This window comes from Odocoileus virginianus, chromosome 14 (genome assembly GCF_023699985.2).
Source record: "Odocoileus virginianus isolate 20LAN1187 ecotype Illinois chromosome 14, Ovbor_1.2, whole genome shotgun sequence".
Lineage (NCBI taxonomy): Eukaryota > Metazoa > Chordata > Mammalia > Artiodactyla > Cervidae > Odocoileus > Odocoileus virginianus.
Genome location: NC_069687.1, coordinates 33265574 through 33284810, shown reverse-complemented (window position 1 = coordinate 33284810; position 19237 = coordinate 33265574). Strand labels below are relative to the sequence as shown.

At 45.0% G+C, this 19237-nt stretch overlaps 1 protein-coding gene across 3 annotated transcripts in view; it reads right to left on the bottom strand.

Annotated features, from left to right (window-relative positions):
- EGFLAM (EGF like, fibronectin type III and laminin G domains) overlaps positions 1-12730 on the bottom strand; it is a 191806-nt gene extending 179076 nt beyond the window's left edge. For 2 of the 3 annotated variants that reach the window (XM_070476597.1, XM_070476598.1), the window contains exon 1: positions 12438-12730. In XM_070476597.1, coding sequence (XP_070332698.1) covers positions 12438-12534 — 97 coding nt within the window. In that variant the 5' untranslated portion in view covers positions 12535-12730. The remainder of the gene's footprint in view (positions 1-12437) is intronic. The other variant, XM_070476599.1, reaches the window with a different exon arrangement.
- Between the last annotated feature and the right edge of the window lie 6507 nt (positions 12731-19237).

Sequence of the window (19237 nt, the reverse complement as noted above, 5' to 3'; positions counted from 1 at the left end):
ACACATACTCATAATACACTTGTATATGAAGAAATCAATTAGTGAATGGGTCAATCAATTTGGTTGCTTTCAATTGGGCCACACAGGGGCATTCATTTTATCAGATATAACAGTCCTTGTAAAACAAAAACTCTAGCTTTTGGCTGCTTTACTTTCCAAGGATTACAGAATTGATCTTGGTAAGCAAGCCAGGGTCAACACAATAAAACTGAAGCAGGTTGTTGAGTACTGTTTTTCTCCCAACCTCACAATCAGATCTCGTTACAAGAGATGGACTGAGTTTATCGCTTCCCCTGCAACCTGACCTTTTCTATTATACTGCCAATGCCATTCCCACACAAGTCTCATGTTCCTTTGGTTTCAAAGACAGATGGAGGAAGGAGGGGAACTGAACACACAGGGCTGCTTTAACTCCTCCTCCCCCACGATCTTTTGATATATGAGTAAACAGTATTATTGCCTTTGCTTCTTAACCTCCCAAACCATGATAAAAAGTCGGTCTGAGGCAGTCCAACTTGTTACTTCAAACTCTACGTCTTCTCTGGGTATCGAAAATAACATATTTCACAGTATGGACTCAATCAGACGCTCCTTAAAAACCCACATTTCCAATAGCCGCTGGCAACGTGGAGGTAGAATTTAAATTACACACTGCTGCACACTGACTCCTGGGCCATTTCCCTCTCGAAATCATTCTTCAGTGTGGGTTTTCAAATGTCTGCTCAGGTTGACAAAAAATGTTGGCACAGAGAAGTGACACCTTTTCTTATCATGAGTGAGGGAGGAAATGAATTTGGGAGCTGGGAGCATGATCAAATTAATCACACCATGTTAAAACGTATTTGCCCCAAACATGGCCCCAGCAGGCCATGCAGGGAACACACAGGTGAAGACATCATGGTGCTCTCCTTCACAAAATACCAATCTAACAGAAGGCATGGTTCAGTACACCACAAACATGAAAGGGAATGTGTTAGTCACCGGGTCTTGTCTGACTCTGCGACCCCATGGAGTGTAGCCCGCCAGGCTCCTTTGTCCATGGGATTCTCCAGGCAAGAACACTGGAGTAGGTAGCCATTCCCTTCTCCAGGGGATCTTTCCAACCCAAGGATCAAACCTGGGTCTCCCGCAATGCAGCAGATTCTTTACCATCTGAGCCACCAGGAAAGCTCCTCATGTCAAAAACATAAAGCAAAGCAAAACAGGAGAAAAGAGAAAGGGCTTCTGGCTGGGAGGGTGCATGAAGACCTCACAGAATGGGGGAAACTGAGCCAAGCTTGGAAGGGTCATTGCATTTCCTCGGGCAGCGATGAAGAAGAAGTGAAGTAAAGTGAAGTCGCTCAGTCGTGTCCGACTCTTTGTGACCCCGTGGACTGTAGCCCACCAGGCTCCTCTGTCCATGGGATTCTCCAGGCAAGAATACTGGAGTGGGTTGCCATTTAGGGAAGGCTATTCCAAGGGTGAGGATCAACATGTGGACAAGTTCACCACTGGGAAGCAAAGAGGAGGTCTATGGAAGAGCAAATAATCGAGCTTGGCTGGAATACAGATCATGTATTCAGTGAGAAGACAGGAAAAGGAAGTGGGGGCCATACTGTGGTAGACCTTGGATGTTCAGCTAGAGTCTGGAATGCAGGAGGGAGCCAGAAAGGAATATTAAACAGAAAAGTGACAGGATTGGAACTACATTTTAGAAAGATTATTCTGGCAGGGAGGATAGTTGACTCAAAACAGGCAGAGAGCAGATATCATTGAAATAGCATCTTTCATATTTATTCTCTTAATACCACAGCAAAGAAGGTAGATAAGGAAAATTTTCTTTATATTCTAACTGCAAATAACCTCTTTTTTGGGTACGGAGCCATACAGATGATACATGAAAATCTACCACTACTACAGCAGCTATATATAGTCCTGATACCGCATCTTGATTCTTTCTTCCTGGCTTTATAAAAAGTCCAAAACAAATGTTAGCTTTTTTGTTTTTGTTTTTTTTAAACTCTAAACTGATTCCAGATCTTTCATCAATAATATGAACTTTATGACTGATCTAGATACCAAAAGTCATTGCTTAATGATACACAGTTAAAAAGAATCTAGAATATGAAATCAAGGAAATGAAATTCTTTTCAGTTCCATTTTCATGGGAGCCTAAGCTCAATTATACATTTGTGTCAATGTTGTCAATATTTGGGGTTATATCAAACATGGAAAAACTACCATCTCTACCACTATATAAACTCTATAAACTATAATAACCTAATGAATATGGCCTAATTCTGGAGTGCCCATTGTGTACCAAATGTTTAAGTACTTTCCTAGCTCCATTTCCAGTCATTATATTATTTCACTGATTTATCAGATACGATGTTATCTGATAGGTAATACCTTTGTGATAGGTATTATGAGCTTAAGACATGAAGTACTCTATCTGGAATCACACAGCCATAACTTTAAAAGCCAAGCTTGAAACCCATGTCTGTTTGATTGGATTCTTGTTACAATTTTTCCAAGCTGCAGGGATATGTGTTAAATGTGCAGGTTGTGGCCAAAGCCCATCAGTTACTCTCAAACAGCTATCAAAGGAATCCTTCTTTTCCCAACCTCATGATATGCTTGTGTAACTACACCCATTAGGAACTCCTAGAACATCATTAGGACATTCTTAGGAACTCCTAAGAAATTATCAGAAAGCCTTGAGACTTGAATGATAAACCTTTGAAATACGCCACATTGAAGGTCTAGCAAATACCATTTCCACTAAAGAAAATGGCTACATGTTGGAGGAATGGGAAGCTTGGAACGATGACAAAGCCAGACTGAGTATCCTGGGTGTCCCTGAGACCCCACAAGGGTCTTCTATAGGGGACACTAGAAGGATTCTGGGGCCATCCTCCAGCCATGATAACTGCTTCTCATTTGCAAATAGCCCCTCAGTCATCATGTATTTTGCAAAACACGCATCAACCAGTCAGGAGTATAACTGAAAGCAGCACCAATTCAATCCACAGAGTGTCCCATGACATGCATGGAGCCTCTGCAAGTGAAAGGTGGGCAAGTCCTGTTGGCGAGGTCCCTCCTGACTGCAGAGCTAAACACGTCACAGTTGTCATGCTCTTATCCGGCAGCTGCGAGAACACCTCTGGATTGACGGAAAGCATCAGGGGATAGGCTCATGTCCTGGGTTGTGCCTGTTTCCTCTTTGCTAAGTCATTAGCTCATGACTTCCCAGTGGGAAGAGGGTTATAAGATCAAGTGAGATTATTTCTTTGAAAGTGCTTTGAAAAACACAGTGGTTCAACAAAACATATCAATTTATCTTTTTGGGATCAGTCCACACCATCTTCATCCCCGTCAAAGCAGGCTGTGGTGTCTAAATTATGATTTTTGTATTTTAAGATGCATCTGTCACTGAATAAATTACTCTACCATGAATAGTCCTTTTTGTTATGGGACACAAATAGACGGAGCTTCTAGAAAACTGTGGTAAAAACTGGAGTTCTAGTTGATGTGCCTTAGAAATTCACTCTATTTAACCCACCAGGTAGTTATTTCACTTTTCAAAAGGGATAAATTTTACTTTCTGTAAAATGTAGGAAATACGTAGCAACAAATAGTATTTAGTTACCCAGATGGCACAGTGGTAAAGAATCTGCCTGCAATGCAGGAGACACAGGTTCGATCCCTGGGTCAGGAAGATCCCCTGGAGAAGGAAATGGAACCCACACAGCCTGTATTCTTGCCTGGAGAATTTAATAGACAGAGGACCCTGGCAGGCTATAGTCTATGGGATCGCAGAGTCGGACACAACTGGGTGATTGAGCATATACACTACAATGAAAGCAAATTCCAGGCCAACTTCTGCCATGTATACAAATATTCACGGGCAAGTCACAAAAATTCTCAAATAACTTAGTCTTTTAACACCCCTGTTTGTTCTCTTAGGAGCTCCAAAGCACAGCCTCAGAGAAAATTCACATGTGGTAACTGTCTTCCACTGTGTACAAAGTTGAACTACATTTCCCAGCTTCATTACAGTTCAGTTGGGGCCCAGTGACCCTGTTCTGGCCCGGCACACAAACGTCTCCCATACAAGTCTTTCTATTTACCTTCCGTGACACCTTGGAGGCCCATTTTAAAGATGGTGGTAAAAAAAAAAAAAAAAAAAAAAGATGGTGGTAGTACAAGATGGAGGTATTAAAGATCAAGGGACTTAGGTTTTCAAGTCACCTTTTGGAGGAGAGCAGCCCAGGGGAGCTTCCCAAGAAGAAACATTCACTTTGGGCTTGGAGTAAATGAAAAATAAATTATAGGTCAAGTCACTGAGATTTTGAAGTTGTTTGTTACAGCCGCAAGCACATTGCTGAGGCAGATATTACAGAATTACATAACACAGAATTGCATCGGTATTTTAATGGGGGGATCAGCATGGTCATCCAGGGCCACTGGGCAAAGGAGCCAACCGTTAAGTGAGAAAGATACAGGAGTGAACGGTGCTCTGAGCCAACACCAAAGCAGCTTGACCCTCTGGGCTTGCTGGATTGTTACTTTTTGTCCACACAAAAATAGAGGGAGGGGGGATCGGGATGGGGAATACATGTAAATCCATGGCTGATTCATGTCAATGTATGGCAAAAACCACTACAATATTGTGAAGTAATTAGCCTCCAACTAATAAAAATAAATGGAAAAAAAAATAGAGGGGCACACACAGTCTTTCTAGTCAACCATATATTTCACTAATGAAAACATTTCTAACACAATTTGTGCTAATTACCAAACCCTCTAGTCTGGATTTTTGATGGCATCACTCAAAGTACTTTTCCCAACCACCTTTGAAAGTGGACCTTGCAGTAAAGTTCTTCAGGTGGTAACTAACCAGTTAGCCCTGGAATGTAGATTACTGGCCAGCACAGAGGTGAAGTTCAAAACATTTAACTACTGGTACCGCATATCACCAAGGGATTAAAAAAAGGTGCAAACTCTTATGTTGGAGCAGTAAAAAAAGGTGCAAAGGCTTCTGTTGGAGCGGTACCTTCTACCCTGGATAACTTCAAATGTTAATTAAGCGCCCTTAGGGTAGAGATTAAAGTAATTCACACCATGACTGTTTATACTGAAGTATTTAAAGAATAATTACAAACAAACAAGAGTCTAATTCACAGACATCATCCAGTTTATTTATGTCTCTGCTCACTCTAAGAATTACCAGCAAAGGATCATGGAACCTATCCCTAAGTGTAAGACTAGATCAATAAAATTAGCCATCTGTCCAAGGAAGGCTTTAAACTCAGGTTGTATTTAAGTATTACATTTCCAACTGCCCAGATGTTACAGAAAAGTGCCTGCTGATACAACTCCTTTTGCACAATGTAAACCATTAACTGGCTAATATAAAGTTGTTGCACCAAGGAAAATAAACAGCATTAACATTGCATTAAATCTGATTCGGGATTTTCGGTGCCCTGTCAGCAAACACAAGTGTTAAGATTTAAATTGCTCAGGATTTGCAGACTCAGGCAAAGAAAGAATCTTCACGTGTCTTTAGCAGGAATGAGGAGGAAGAGACTGGAAAAGAGATCAAAGCTTCAGAAAGTAAGGTTGGTCCCGTTAGTTAAGATAATAATAATTAGTGTGAGTATTGTTAGATAATCATATATTATCTTTGTGTAGCACCTTAGTTCTTTCAAAGCACTAGTCTGATTTCCTTTGATTCTTAAAATAAGCTGGTGGCGTTATCTGGGAGAAGTGGGGTTTTTCTTACAGCTCTGGAAATGCAGAATCATGAATAAGAAATGCAAGAGCCATTGGCGTCCAGTCTCTTATCTTTCTATGTCACCAGTAGTGGCCATGAATCAATCACTCCAACCTGCTGACCAACAAGCAAACCCTGGCCATTTCTTAGCTATCTAGCTTCGTGGAGATTTTCATGAACCTCCAGTCACATGTCAGTCTGGATAATCATCTTTCAGGAATAGCTGCTCTCCACCCCCAACACCCTACAAAACTTCCACATGACAATTACCAGACAAAAACTGTCCATCACCCTTGGGGTTAGTGTTTCTCAAAAGAATCCACTCAAGCAAGACCACAAACCTCACAGTTACATCTTCAAACCCCAAATCAAGGCATGTGGTTGACCAGAGTCTTTCTGATTTGCCAATTTATCTAAAAAAAATTGCACAACTTGGTAAACTTAAAATTATGTTATCCAGTATACATCAACACACCTGAGAAAGGATAAAAAGTACATGAACTTGTGTCTATGTTAATTATTCTGACCACTGGAAATGCACATATTTTTTCCTCCTTTCCTCTCCACCCCCGTCCAGATTAAACAAGTCCAAATTCATAAACATTGCCTTCAAGCTTCAGGCTTCTAATCCTTTTTAATGCTTTGGTGTATACATTACCTCATTTAAGCCTTAATTGGTTGGTTCTTTCTTTATCCTGTTTCTGTAAGACATTATGAAAAAACCGGAGCAAACATTTTGGCCAACACGGTATTTTTACAGACGAGGAAACCCAGGCTTACAGAGTTAATATAACTAGCCTTAATGTCACCAGGTAATTTAAAAAGAAAAAGAAAACAACAACAACAACAGAAGTGTCCGAACTTGAACCCAAACTTGTCGAATAGCAGCGTCTATGCTTTCACCCAAGCCCGGAGAAAGGGCTGGTCATGTCCAGTTCAGCCTGGCTTCTTGCTAATGCTACTGCAGGCTGTCTCTCCTGGGTGCAGCCATCTCTCCGTGACAGGGCTAGGGGAAAGAGGATAAGTAGGAGGACGTGCTCAGAAGAGATGTCCTTTGAAGATCTCAAGTCCTAAATCCAATCTCCAGAACCCTGCAGAGTGTCGAGACACTGGTTTGTTCCGGTTGAAACACACGTGTGTTATCGAAGTGGAGAAGGTCGGGGTACTGGAAAGTTCCTGGGGTGGAGGTACCAGGGAAGAGAGGTGGTGAGGAATCCAAATTCTCCTCCGTCATGTCCCCACGTGTGAACTGTGACTCACATGCACCACGTGACCTGGGGTTCTTATTTAAAAAGCAGATGTCTGGGATGCACTCCAGGAATTCTTATCCACACAGGAATTCAGGAATGACTCGCCTGGGTCAGAGGTCCAAGATCTGCTCTGAGCCAACACTAGAAAGTCTGCCCTCTGGTGGCAGCAATTTGATTTGGTTTTTCACCTGAGTCTCCCTATCCCCACGCCCAAGCCCCAAACCACGAGATCAGGGGGCTCCTGTCTTCCAGCTCATCTCAGGAGATTAAAGTCACACCTTGAGGTCCTTCTCCAAAATGGCGCTTCACAACCAATGCAGTCAAAGATGGGTGGGGGTGGGGGTGTTTCTCCTATAAACTGCCATTTACACTCTGCCGTATCTCCTCATCTTTCCCCTATTTTTTTTTAAATCCCTGAAGTAGCAGGTGCACTTCTAATACCTGCAACTAGCTGTGGCCAAAACAAGTGGCAAGGGTCTTCACCAGCTCAGAAGATTCTCTGTTGCAATCAAGACATCATGTCATTCATTTAGTGGGTTGGGAGAAATACAGTGCCATTTGTGGAGGGGGAGAGTTAGGAGAAGACAGGATCTCCCCAGGATAACCCTGCAGGAGCTGAGATCCCACCTCTGTCTCAGACACCTGAGCCCTGTTTTCCAGAAATCTAACTCTGGGTCACTAGACCACTTCTGAGCTACAGTAACCCATGAATAGGCTACCCCAGTAGCTCAGCAGTAAAGAATCCACCTGCAATGCAGGAGACGCAGGTTTGATCCCTAGGTCAGGAAGATCCCCTGGAGAAAGGCACGGCAACCCACTCCAGTATTCTTGCCTGGAGAATCCCATGGACAGAGAAGCCTGGCAGGCTACCATCCAAAGGGTTGCAAAGAGTCACACACGGCTGAAGCTACTGAGCACACACGCACGCAATCCATGAACGATGAACAACGACTCCCCAAAGAATTCTAAGGTATTAAAGCCCTGATCTCAGCGTAAGAAATATAAAGCACAAACAAAAAACACCACTCAGTTCCTTTCTGATCAAATCACTCTTCCATCAGAAAGAATTCTGAGAAAAAAGTACTGCCTCATGTTACACACATTTACTCCTGATTGTGGTCTCACAGAGGTCCCTTTACCGCATAGAGAATAAAAGGAAAGAGAAAGAGAGGCAGGGGCTTCTTTACAGGGATTGGCTGTGAAGTGGGAACAAACAGGAGGGTAGGAGAGCTGATGGAAGAGTGGGCTGGAGGAAAATATTTCTGCTACGGTGCCACAGCTGCATGGGATGCAAGTAGTGTATATATATCTATAGCTTCCCAGGTGACCCAGTGGTAAAGAAACCACCTGCCAATGCAGAAGACACAGGTTCGATCCCTGGGCCGGGAAGATCCCCTGAAGGAGGAAATGGTAACATGCTCCAGTATTCTTGCCTGAAAAATCTCATGGACAGAGAAGCTTGGCTGGCTACAGTCCACGGGGTCACAGCGAGTCAGACACAACTGAGAGACTGAGTACACACACTCACATAATCTCCCTCGTGGCATTTGTGGCTCCAGTTTTCATCAAGAAGCAAGGAAATCTGGATCAGGCTCGCGGAGGAGTAGAGTTAGTTGGAAACTGAGGGGGGTGTCTGGAAGGGCTGAGTCCTCCAAATGGCATGCTCTGTGAAAGAGACTTGATGATAGCTTCAAGTAAGGATATAACCGAACTCTTGTGACTATCAGGTTATTCTGGGTAGGTGGGGGAAGTAGAACAAGATGACTCGTGACCCCGGCTTGATCCTCTAGCCATCAGTGTCACATTAGTAGGAGCAGAAACCACCTAGGAGGCGCCTGTATTCCCCACCATCAACCCCCAAGGCACAGTGCCCTTGAGCTAAATCTGCTCTGATCCTCCAGGCTTTCGTTTTGCTGAGTTTCCCTGGATCTTGGTTTGAGTCCACTCCGGTAGAGAAATATTGAGGGAAAGGTGGAAAGGAAATGATTACAGACCTGCATCTCCCCCGAAAATGACTGCGAACCCCAGTCCTCCAGGGGAAAATCTTGAACTCTGAACTGACCTGACTTTGTCCCACTGACCCTGAGACCTCAGGCAGCTGGAAAGAGAAAAGGCAGGGAAGCCCTCCAGCTCTCTCTGTGTACCAGAGTTAAGCTAACACTGTGAGATACAAATCTGCTTGTGGGAACACACGTGGCTTGATGCATGCTGGTCCCAGCAGATGTGTCTTGTCTGGATTTTCCTTCCCCTCCCCTGCCCCACATCAGAGGCTCAGCAGTCCTCTCCGCACATGCGGGTGAGCAACTGGGTAAGGGAAGTGCTGGAGATCACTCAAGGAGGTCTGGGTACTAGTTCCAGGCTCGGCTTCTGATGTTAACTTGTGGCAAGTCCTTGAGTCATGCTCAACCCAGCTGTAAAGTGAGGGCATTTCAATTCCTGCCAGGTCTGTGATTTGAATTTGGGAGCCCCATGGGAGCCCCCCAGTTCATCCAGGAGTACGCCCTCTCTGAAGGCATACACATCTCTGCTCATCAGGCCACTAAGGACTCCTTTCTGCTCCTAAATATCAGAGCCTTTCATTCCCGTTCCCCCGCTTGTTAGCTAAGTGACCTTGGGTAAGATATTTAATTTCTCTAAGCCACAACTTCCTCTTCAGTTAAACAATGATAATAACGGTACCCATCTCACAGACCTGTTGGGTTGATTAAATAAATCATTATGTGTCAAGTTCTTCGGACAGAGTAGCAAGCACTTAATCAGTGTTATTACTATTTAATATGATTTAACTTGCACACCGTCCTTTCTGGTGAGCCTCAGCAAGTGCAGAGGTTTCGTTATTGACACTAATGACAGGGGAGTAGCTATCTTGGGGTGGAAGGAAAGTTTGCCTATGTTAGACCCAAATGAAACTCAAAACTGAGTTTCAAGCTGCATAGCTGTTTTCTTTCTCACTAGAATCAGATGGGGGTGGGGAATTTTCAGGTGGATTTTGAATCCAAGACTTCAACAAAGCCGTAATTGTCAAAGACAGATTTAGGAGTGTGAGGAGAAAGACAGGGCCAGTCGAATAAAACAGGACCTTTCCAGTATGCCTTAGGTGGTAGCCATGCTACCTTCAAAGTACTGCACACAAATCAATTTCTATTGAGGAAACAAGGTACAAAGAAACTCCCACATGGATACTCGCAGGATTTGCTGGTGTCTGGGGAAGATTATAAATTAGCTGGTTGCTGTTCACATCACAGCCAGGTGGGGCACATTCAGTTTTTAATCTAGACCAATTTTCCGGATCAAAAACCAGTCTTTCCAAGGGATGTAAATGAGCCCAGGAGGATATTTTCCCCCAAAGTTTATGAAGTAGCTGTCATTTTAATCTGAACAGCCTTCCAACCTGAAAGCCAGTGTCTGGATAAAATTATAAAGTAATGAAAAACTCTCCTAGGCTGAACCTAGTCCAAACACTCCTTCTACCTCCAGTTTGATATGTTTAATGTGCCAAAATATTTAAAAGGTAGAGTTTCCGCTATCAAAACCCTATCTATGCTTCAAATAAAACCAAAGAGACCAACACAGCATATTCATGGCATGAATAACATGAGACCCTGGATGAACCAGGTAGGAAATATTTTTGGGAGAGGAACTACAGAAAATAAGAAAGGAAATATGGTGAACCATATGAGCAGTTTTACACAGCAGGCTTTTGTGCAATACTTTTTTAAAAAAAATTCTGCTTAAATGAATTGAAATCTATCCTTAAAAGAACATTACATACACTACTCATACTAAAGAACTACAGCTATAACTATGCATTGTTCAAAAAATTGTGACTAGATGGTTTTATGTAAATAAATCCACAGAAGGGAGTTGATCACAATCTGCATATCTTAAGGAGGAAAGTTAGGAAGAATTTCTTCATTGAAATGCTTGAAGATATGTGTCTGTTTGCATTAGGAAGAGCAACAACATAATGTAATATCACCTGGGACTGCTGCTGTTTTCTCCAAAGTCAATGATCGGTAGGAATAGAATAGCTCATAATTTAAGTGTGCTTCAGATAATAATAACAACCATAAATTTCAAAGCAGGTAGCAAGGCGCAGGTGATGACAGCTTGAAGGGTGAAGGTGTCTTCCAGAACTGAAAAGCAACAAGTCATATTTCCAAGTAGAGAGATTCTTGAGCAGTGCAAATATTTAAGCAGTTATACAGGAATCTGCCAAGATTATTTTCTTTGCCTGGTGGCTCAGTGGTAAAAGAATCCGCCTCGCAATGCAGGAGATGTGGGTTCAATCCCTGGGTTGGGAAGATCCCCTAGAGAACGACATGGCAATCCACTCCAGTATTTTTGCCTGAAAAAGCCCATGGACAGAGAGAGGAGCCTGGTGGGCTACAGTCCTTGGGTCTCAAAGAGTCGGACACAACTTCACCAGTAAAAAGCAGCAAAATTTTCCTGGTTTGTCTCTTTCTTACAGAAAAAAATTATTTGTGAAGACAAACTGCACTTTCTGCAAAGTTCTGCAGACTGTATTCAAATAAAGTTATATTGTTTCCATTGTTCATAAGATATAATTAATCCCATAAGACAACCCCCTCCTTACAAAGTAAACTAAGAAAAAACAGATTTTTCAGGATTCTAAATATAACCTCAGCCAAGAGGAATAAAAATCATTAGAGAAACAACGGTAAGAACTTTCTTGCTTAGAATGTTCTACTTTGAATAATCTCACCACACAGGCCAAACCAAAGTAGACAAAAACACAAGAAGACTTTTTACCTGTGTAACTAGAGGAAATGCAAGTTACTGTGTTTCAAGTTCGCTCCAGTTCACTGTAATAGCCCATGAGGCTATATATTCTTTGTTTAAATCGCAAAGGCAGGAGCTGAAAACATAGCATAAAATTAACCCACTGGGCGCTCCTTTCTGAGAAAACAGCCCGAGTGGAAGAAGCCCTTAACATCTGAAGCCACATCCCGACACAGTGCGTGGGGAGGACCGGAGATGGGCACACCAGGCAAATCTTCAGACATTCAACAGGAAATGGCTGGGCTCTGGGCAGTATGAATTCAATAAGCTGTTTAGAGACACAGGAGGAGCCGTTTGACTTTTCCTGCACAGTTGCAATCCTTCTAATTGAGACAGCGTAATCGCTGCCACAACTCTCAGCTCTCTGTGGTCAAATACAGAGCCCTCCACCTCTACTGTGTCTGGAAAAGAGATCCTTCTTTCAACAAACAAATATCCCTGGAACCGCCTGGGCTGGGAATGGGAGGGCGAGGTTCGCGTCTCTTCTGGGCTCTGGTCAGAGAAGAACCCAGTTAAGTGCGGCGGGTCAGGGGTGAAAGAGAAGGTGCGTCGCCAGCTCCGCGTCCTCACTGGGGACGGGGACCTGGGCTCTCCGGACGCGATGCTCCCGGGAGCACTGACAGCATTACCTGGTTTTCTGAGCGCTGATCTGAGCGGCGCAGCGCCGGGTCCGAGGCTGGAAGCCAGGAGCAAGAAACGGAGCAGGACTCCTCGGATTAAATCCATTTTACCGCGGGCGTCTGCAAAGTTTCACCAAGTCCCGGGCGCACACCGAAAGGGCGTCTCCTGGGAGACGTGGGGGACGCGGCCCCCGCGGAGCCCCTGACCCGGGTGAGCGGGCGAAGGACTGAGGGAGCTGGACCAGGAGGCGTCCCAACAGGCAGGACAGCAGCCGGGAGGTCGGCGTGCTGGAGTGAAGCCGGCTGCGAGCGGCAGGGCTTTTCGGGGGGGGGCGGGGGCGGCTGAGGAAGCCGACGGGGAGGGACTGGCTGGCCGCGGGAGGGAGGGAGGAAGGCTCGACCCGCCCGGGGATGGAATTACAATCGAGTGGAAGTGAGAGGGGCAGGCCCTGAGACAACTGACTATTCGCTCACCGCTGGGGCAGACAGCCCGCCCATCACCCCTCTAGCGACCCCCTGCGCAGCCCTTCTCGGCTGGTGACCTAGATTGGCGCACTAGGAGGGGCCGACTTCAACCTCTAGACACGCCGGGCAGGATTTAGGTGATTGCGAGCCGCGGACCCTCTGCCTTGGTCCTGATTTTGAAATCTTGCATGGCACCCCCCCGCCCCCCCTCCCCCAGTAAACTCTCCTCGGGCCGCGCCCCTCTGGGTCGCTTCCACCTTCCTTGGGCACTTTTGCCAATACCTCCAAAGGTGGCTCTAGCCGCTCCACCGCCCTCGGGGTAAGGGGCGTAGCAGGGGGGAGGGGCGGGGGTCTGAGGTTCGCATTGCGGGGGGCTAGGAGGAAGAGGGGGCGGGGCCGGCCAGGACCCAGGCGCTAAGAAGATAAATGGGATTTAAGGCGTGCATATGGAGAGCTGAAGCCGGTCACTCAGTTGGAAACGCCGGGTGGAGATTATGGCCCGGCGCGGGGAAGTGGGGTGCCCTCCCGGTAGACGAAGGCAACTGGAGACCCTCCAGGGGAGGAGATGAAGCTTTAGGTTAAGCCCGGCCTTGGGGGTAAGGAAGCGAGCTCGAGCTCCCTGGTAGACCGAGAAGACACGGCTGGGAGCGGGGCGCGCACCAGCCAGGCTGGGCCTGGAGGCCAACAGGGGGTCCTGGCCACTAATCGCGGGACCAGGGTCCCCAGATCGGCTCCCTATTTCCGAAAAAGACCCCTTCTCCTCCGGATTTGCTGCGGAGAACTCAGGAAAAAGCGCCTGTTGCCGGATTTCCAGGTGGCGAGAGAAGAGACGCCGGGACTCCAGTCCTGCTGCTCAGCCGCGTGCTGATCTTCGAGCCAAAGAGAAGAGAAGGCGGATTCAATAAATAAACAAGCGGGAACAAACCTGGAGGAAAACGCAGCCTTCGCCGGTTCCTGGGGGAAAGATCAAAGGCCCTAGGAAGTACCCCGCAGAGGGAGTCTGGTGGCTGACCTGGGGGACTCCGCGCCGGCCCCGCCCCACCGAGCGCGCCCGGGAGGCTCCAGGCGTCCAGGCCGTTCATTGTTAACCTGGCTTCGGGGAACCGGAGGGAACGATGGTGACTATCTCCCTCCGCCTCCTCCCCGCAAAGATTTCTACTCTTCTTTTAGGAGTGAAGTATTTATTCCCTGGCTAGAGGGTTTGTAAGGGGCCGGATCTGGTTTGTTAGCAAAGCTGAGAATACGTTCCCTTTTGTTTGGGCGTCCTCAGGTGTACTACTGTCCATAAAGAAATTCAAAGTCCACTCCGACTTGAGTCATTGGAAGTCTTAGATGTGACACCAGAGTTTGTCCTTATACACGGAGCTGGAGGGGAAAATTCCTACAGACTACGCCCTTCACTTTGAAGGTGATACTAAATGTATGTCTGGTAGCCAGGCAATGCTTCTGCCCCACAAGGCTGCTAGTCTCAAAGGTAGCAGAATCTTAAAATTAGAGGTCATCTAGGCCCTGCCTCCATTCCACTCAGGAATCTGCCATCAGCATCCTTGCCTTGAGCTCCACCTGTGATAAAGAGCGTCTACCTTACCACCAGCCGAGAAGGGATTGGACCTAAGGTGACACCTAGAACCAAATAACTGTTACCCTGAAGTTATCTCCCATGTTGATTCTGCTCTTTCCCACTTAAAAATTATTCTCCCTGATGTAAAAATTGGAAGTAATATTAACCATTGATATTATGGCTAGCATTTATATATCACCTACCATGTACCAGACCCTCTTAAAAGACTGTTTAATCCCACTGTCAGCCATACCAGCTAGGCATTGTTATTAGTATTATCCCCATTTGACAAATGAGAAAGCTGAAACATGTAAAAGTTAACTGCATGCATGCTTAGTCGTGTCCAACTCTTTGCTACCCCACTCTTTGCCAGGCTCCTCTGTCCTTGGAATTTTTCAGTCATCAATACTGGAATGGGATGTCGTTTCCTCCTTCAAGCCATCTTCCGGACCGAGGGATCAAACCTGCATCTCCTGTGTCTCCTCCACTGGCAGTAAATTCTTTACCATAGATAGAGCCGCCTGGGAAACCCGTAAAAGTTAAGTGACCTGCTCTAAATCATTCAACTTCTGAGAATCAGAGCTTCAGCTGAATCCCGGTGGTCTGGTTCCAGAGTCCAGACTTTGAAGAAGACACAAGCAGACACAGCAGTGGACCAAAAATCCTGAGATCCATGTATTTAATATTAGGCTCTACTAGTAGTGTATCTTGGCAAAATGAAGGGACTAGATGAAATCATTGCCGTGTTCCAGGGTTTGCTTTCTCTTTATTATCTAATAAAACGGCACCATCTAATCCAAGTCTCTTTTTTTCTGAATATTCCTTTTCTCTTTAAAAATTTTTTTATTAGATACAGTTGCTTTACATTGTTGTTAGTTTCTACTGCACAGCAAAGTAAATTAGCTATATGTATGCATATATCCCTCTTTTTGGATTTCCTTCCCATTTAGATCACCACAGAGAATTGAGTAGGGTTCCCCGTACTCTACAGTAGGTTTGAATGTCTCTTTTCAAAAATCTATACAAATTGTCCATTGCGAATTTTGCAAGGCTGAGTTTCAGCCTTCCTGCTGACATCCTCAACAAGCACCTCTACACCTCCTCACCCTTGGCCTTTCCATCCTCTGCAGCTGGCCATGGGTTATCAAGAAGCTGATTTGGTTCTATCAGAGTCCCCTTTGTTTCTTCTTTGCTGGGATTATCTTTGGTTATATTGTTATATTTTAGTTTTGAGGGCCTCTAATAGCTCCAGATTCTCAGGCCACTGAGATAAGACCTTACTTCTTGAGATCCGCTTGTTACAAATCTAGGACACATGTTAGACCCAACTTCTTCCTTTCACTTGTCAAATTACATCCCTTAAGGTTTTCTGTTCTAGTCCTACAACCAGCTTACAGCACTTGTAAATCTGATTAAAGACAAATGGAACACTTGTCTTTGACTCTCTTCCTGCCTTCTGGGAGGAGGGGAGCTAAAGGGGGCAAAGAGGTTTGAATGTTTCATTAAAAAAAAAAAAAGCTGTGCAAATCCACTTGAGGTCTAAACTCAATTAATAAGGTCACCAGCAGAAGAGTGACCTGCCTGCTTTGCTCAATATCACGGGAGAAGAGTATGATCTTTCCTCCATGGAGTGGATTTGGAGGCTGTTAGAAGAAAGTAAAGGCAAAGTTACCAATTATAGGATATTTAGGAAGTCCATGAATGAGAGTGAGAAATAGACAGTGGCAAAGAAGCAGCTTTGGATTGAATTAATTTTTTGAATAGGTTGCATGTACATATAAAATTTGAAATGTGCATCAAGTGGAGTAAACGGTGAAAAATAAGTTTCCTTTTACCCTTTCCTGTGTCATAAGCAATAAATATTAAGACTTTCTTGTGTGTCCTTCTACAGTTATTTTATGAGCATACAGTTATTTTATGAACATAAATATATATATATACTTAACACAAACAGACGCATCTTGTACATACTTTTTAACCTGAAGTGCTAGTCTCTCAGTAGTGTCCAACTCTTTGCAACCCCATGGACTGTAGCCCACCAGGCTCCTCTGTCCATGGAATTTCCCAGGCAAGAATACTGGAGTGGGTTGCCGTTTCCTTCTCCAAGGGATCTTCCCAACCCAAGGATCAAACCCGGGTCTCCCACATTGCAGGCTGATTCTTTACTGTCTGAGGACCAGGGAAGCCCAAAGTGAAAGTGTTAGTCACTCGGTCGTGTCCAACTCTTTGCGACTCCATGGACTGTAGCCCACCAGGTTCCTCTGTCCATGGGATTCTCCAGGCAAGGATACTGGAGTGGGTTGCTATGTCCTCCTCTAGGGGATCCTCCCAATCCAGGGATCAAACCTGGGGCTCCTGCATTTTAGGCAGCTTCTTTACCATGTGAACCACCCGGGAAGCCCTTTTAACCTGAAGTTCCTTTCAAATTAGCAGATACAGATCTGCCTCCCTCTTACAAACTGCTGAATAATATTCTATTGTATGATGTACAACAATCTGTTCTTCCTCCTGTTGATTCCAGTGTTACTATTATAGACAACATTGCAGTGAATGACCTTGAATGTGTAACAGTTTCCACATGTTATAATAGATTTGGGGTACATTTCTAGGCCAGCCATTGCTCAGCCAGAGGGTAAGTACCTTTTCGCTTTGATAGTTTGGCCAAATTTACTCCTAAGGACATTTTACAATTTACACTCCCACAAGCAATATAGGAGCATGACTATTTCCACAAACTTTCACCAACACAGTGTCTTATCAGACTAGAACTATATATCATATAATACATATTACCTGTTTTAAATGACATACAACCTAGACAGAAAAATGCACAAAAAAGAAGTGTGTCAACTGACGAGTTGTAGCAGAGTGAGCACATATGTGTAACTACCATCCAGACCAAGAACTAGAACACGACCATGACCCCAAGAATCCCGCCTCGTGCTTCATCCGTCCGTGTATATATGAGGAGAGTTCACACTTCCCTTTCGCTTTTCCTTAAAATACACAAGTAAAAATAGGTCAGCAAAAAGTGTGAACACTCCCCATCCTCAATATGAAGCAAGCATTAATTGAGGTGTGATCCCACTATGTGCTAGGTTCTGTGCTGAGAAAAGAATGACTTACAGGAAAGAAAAGACAACAGCATCTTCCACACTCAGGAAGAATGGGATTTTGTTGAGAGAAGACAGTGCATAGAAAACAGAGCAAAGGAAGCACCAGGTAAGAGTGAACACGCTGTTGGTGTGTCAGGAGAGGAAGAGCCTGGATTTCAAATGGTAAGCTATGTAATCATATACTATAAAATACAGCACTCTGCATCACAAATGTTTAAATCATGCTTGCATACCTAACAGGATTCACCAGAGACAGGACTGGAGTCCCCAGGGTATCTCACCTGGTATTGCCAAATTTGTGGACAAAACAAGATGCAGAACAGAGTGCCAGGGTTAATTGAGCATAGGAAGGGGACTGGGGAGTCTGGGATGCTGTTTTTACTTCTTATGTTTGTGATCATTGGAATGTCTTTGCGTGTGTGCTGAGTCGCTTCAGTCGTGTCCACCTCTTTGCAATCCTATGGACCATAGTCCCCAGACTCCTCTGTCCATGGGATTCTCCAGGTTAGAATACTGAAGTGGGTTGCCATGCCTTCCTCCAGGATATCTTCCCAGCCCAGGGATCCTGACCCAGAAGGGTTCTTTATTACTAGCGCCACCTGGGGTAGCCCAGGAATGTCTTTATTTGGGTTAAAAAGAAAGTACGAATGCATTTTAAAAGAACATAGGGCAGCCTACTTGGAGTATCTGGTGGGAGAGGAGGAATGATAGGGACTGAGAAACGAAGAGGAGAGATACAGGCTCCAGACATCTTTCTTAGAAAGAGAGACGTCTGAGACAGGCAGGCTGTTCAGAGGAGAGTGGGACATGAAAGGCAGACCTAATGGGTCATGTGATTCTATCTGATGCTGCCAGATTTAATGTAAGAAAGAGAACAGGCGTTACTATCTTCTTGGAAATGCAGGGAATCCCCCCCACCCCACCCCCGCACACACACATGTTAAAGACGTTGGGGTCTCCAGAGCTGTGTGGTCACCAGCGACCACACACACACAACACAACAAAATGCAGGAGCCCGGAAGTGGCCTCAGGCAACTCTCAGCAGACTAACGGACAGCTATTTCAAGAGCCAGCATGCAACTTCAAAATGCAGGGCTTGTTTGTGAAATGACTTGATCTCAAGAAAATCTCGGTGGACTAGAGGTCAAGAGACCTGCCCTCTGGCTCTAGCCCTCTCTGGAAGTCAATGGGACTTTAGTGATTCAGCCGACCTCTTTAGACCTTTGTTTTTCTCCTCTATCAAATGAGGGTATTGGATGAGACGACGTTTGTCCTTGTCCTGGGGCTCACTGTTTTAGAGTCCACAGAAGAAACTCTTTACTTTTCTAGGATAGACAGATGTCAGTACTTAAAAACAATAAGAACTCTTGTAAAAAGTTTATTCTCAGAAAAACTTTGTGAAGTTGGAAAGCAGGGTCTCTTGTGAAAGAAAGAAAGAGGGAAGGAGGAAGGGAGGGAGGAAGACAAGACAAAATGCAACATTTAAGACACACACACACAGCAGGACAAAAGCCTTTGAGAAGGTGCAGACCCAGAGTTTCCAAGCAAGTCTTCTCCAGTCTACCCAGACAGAGGAAATAGGGAGTTGTGAAAAGGGAGGGGTAGGGGAGACCCCTCTGGAGAGCTGGGCGTAGGAAGCAGAGGAAGCTCAGTTTCGGGGTAATTTA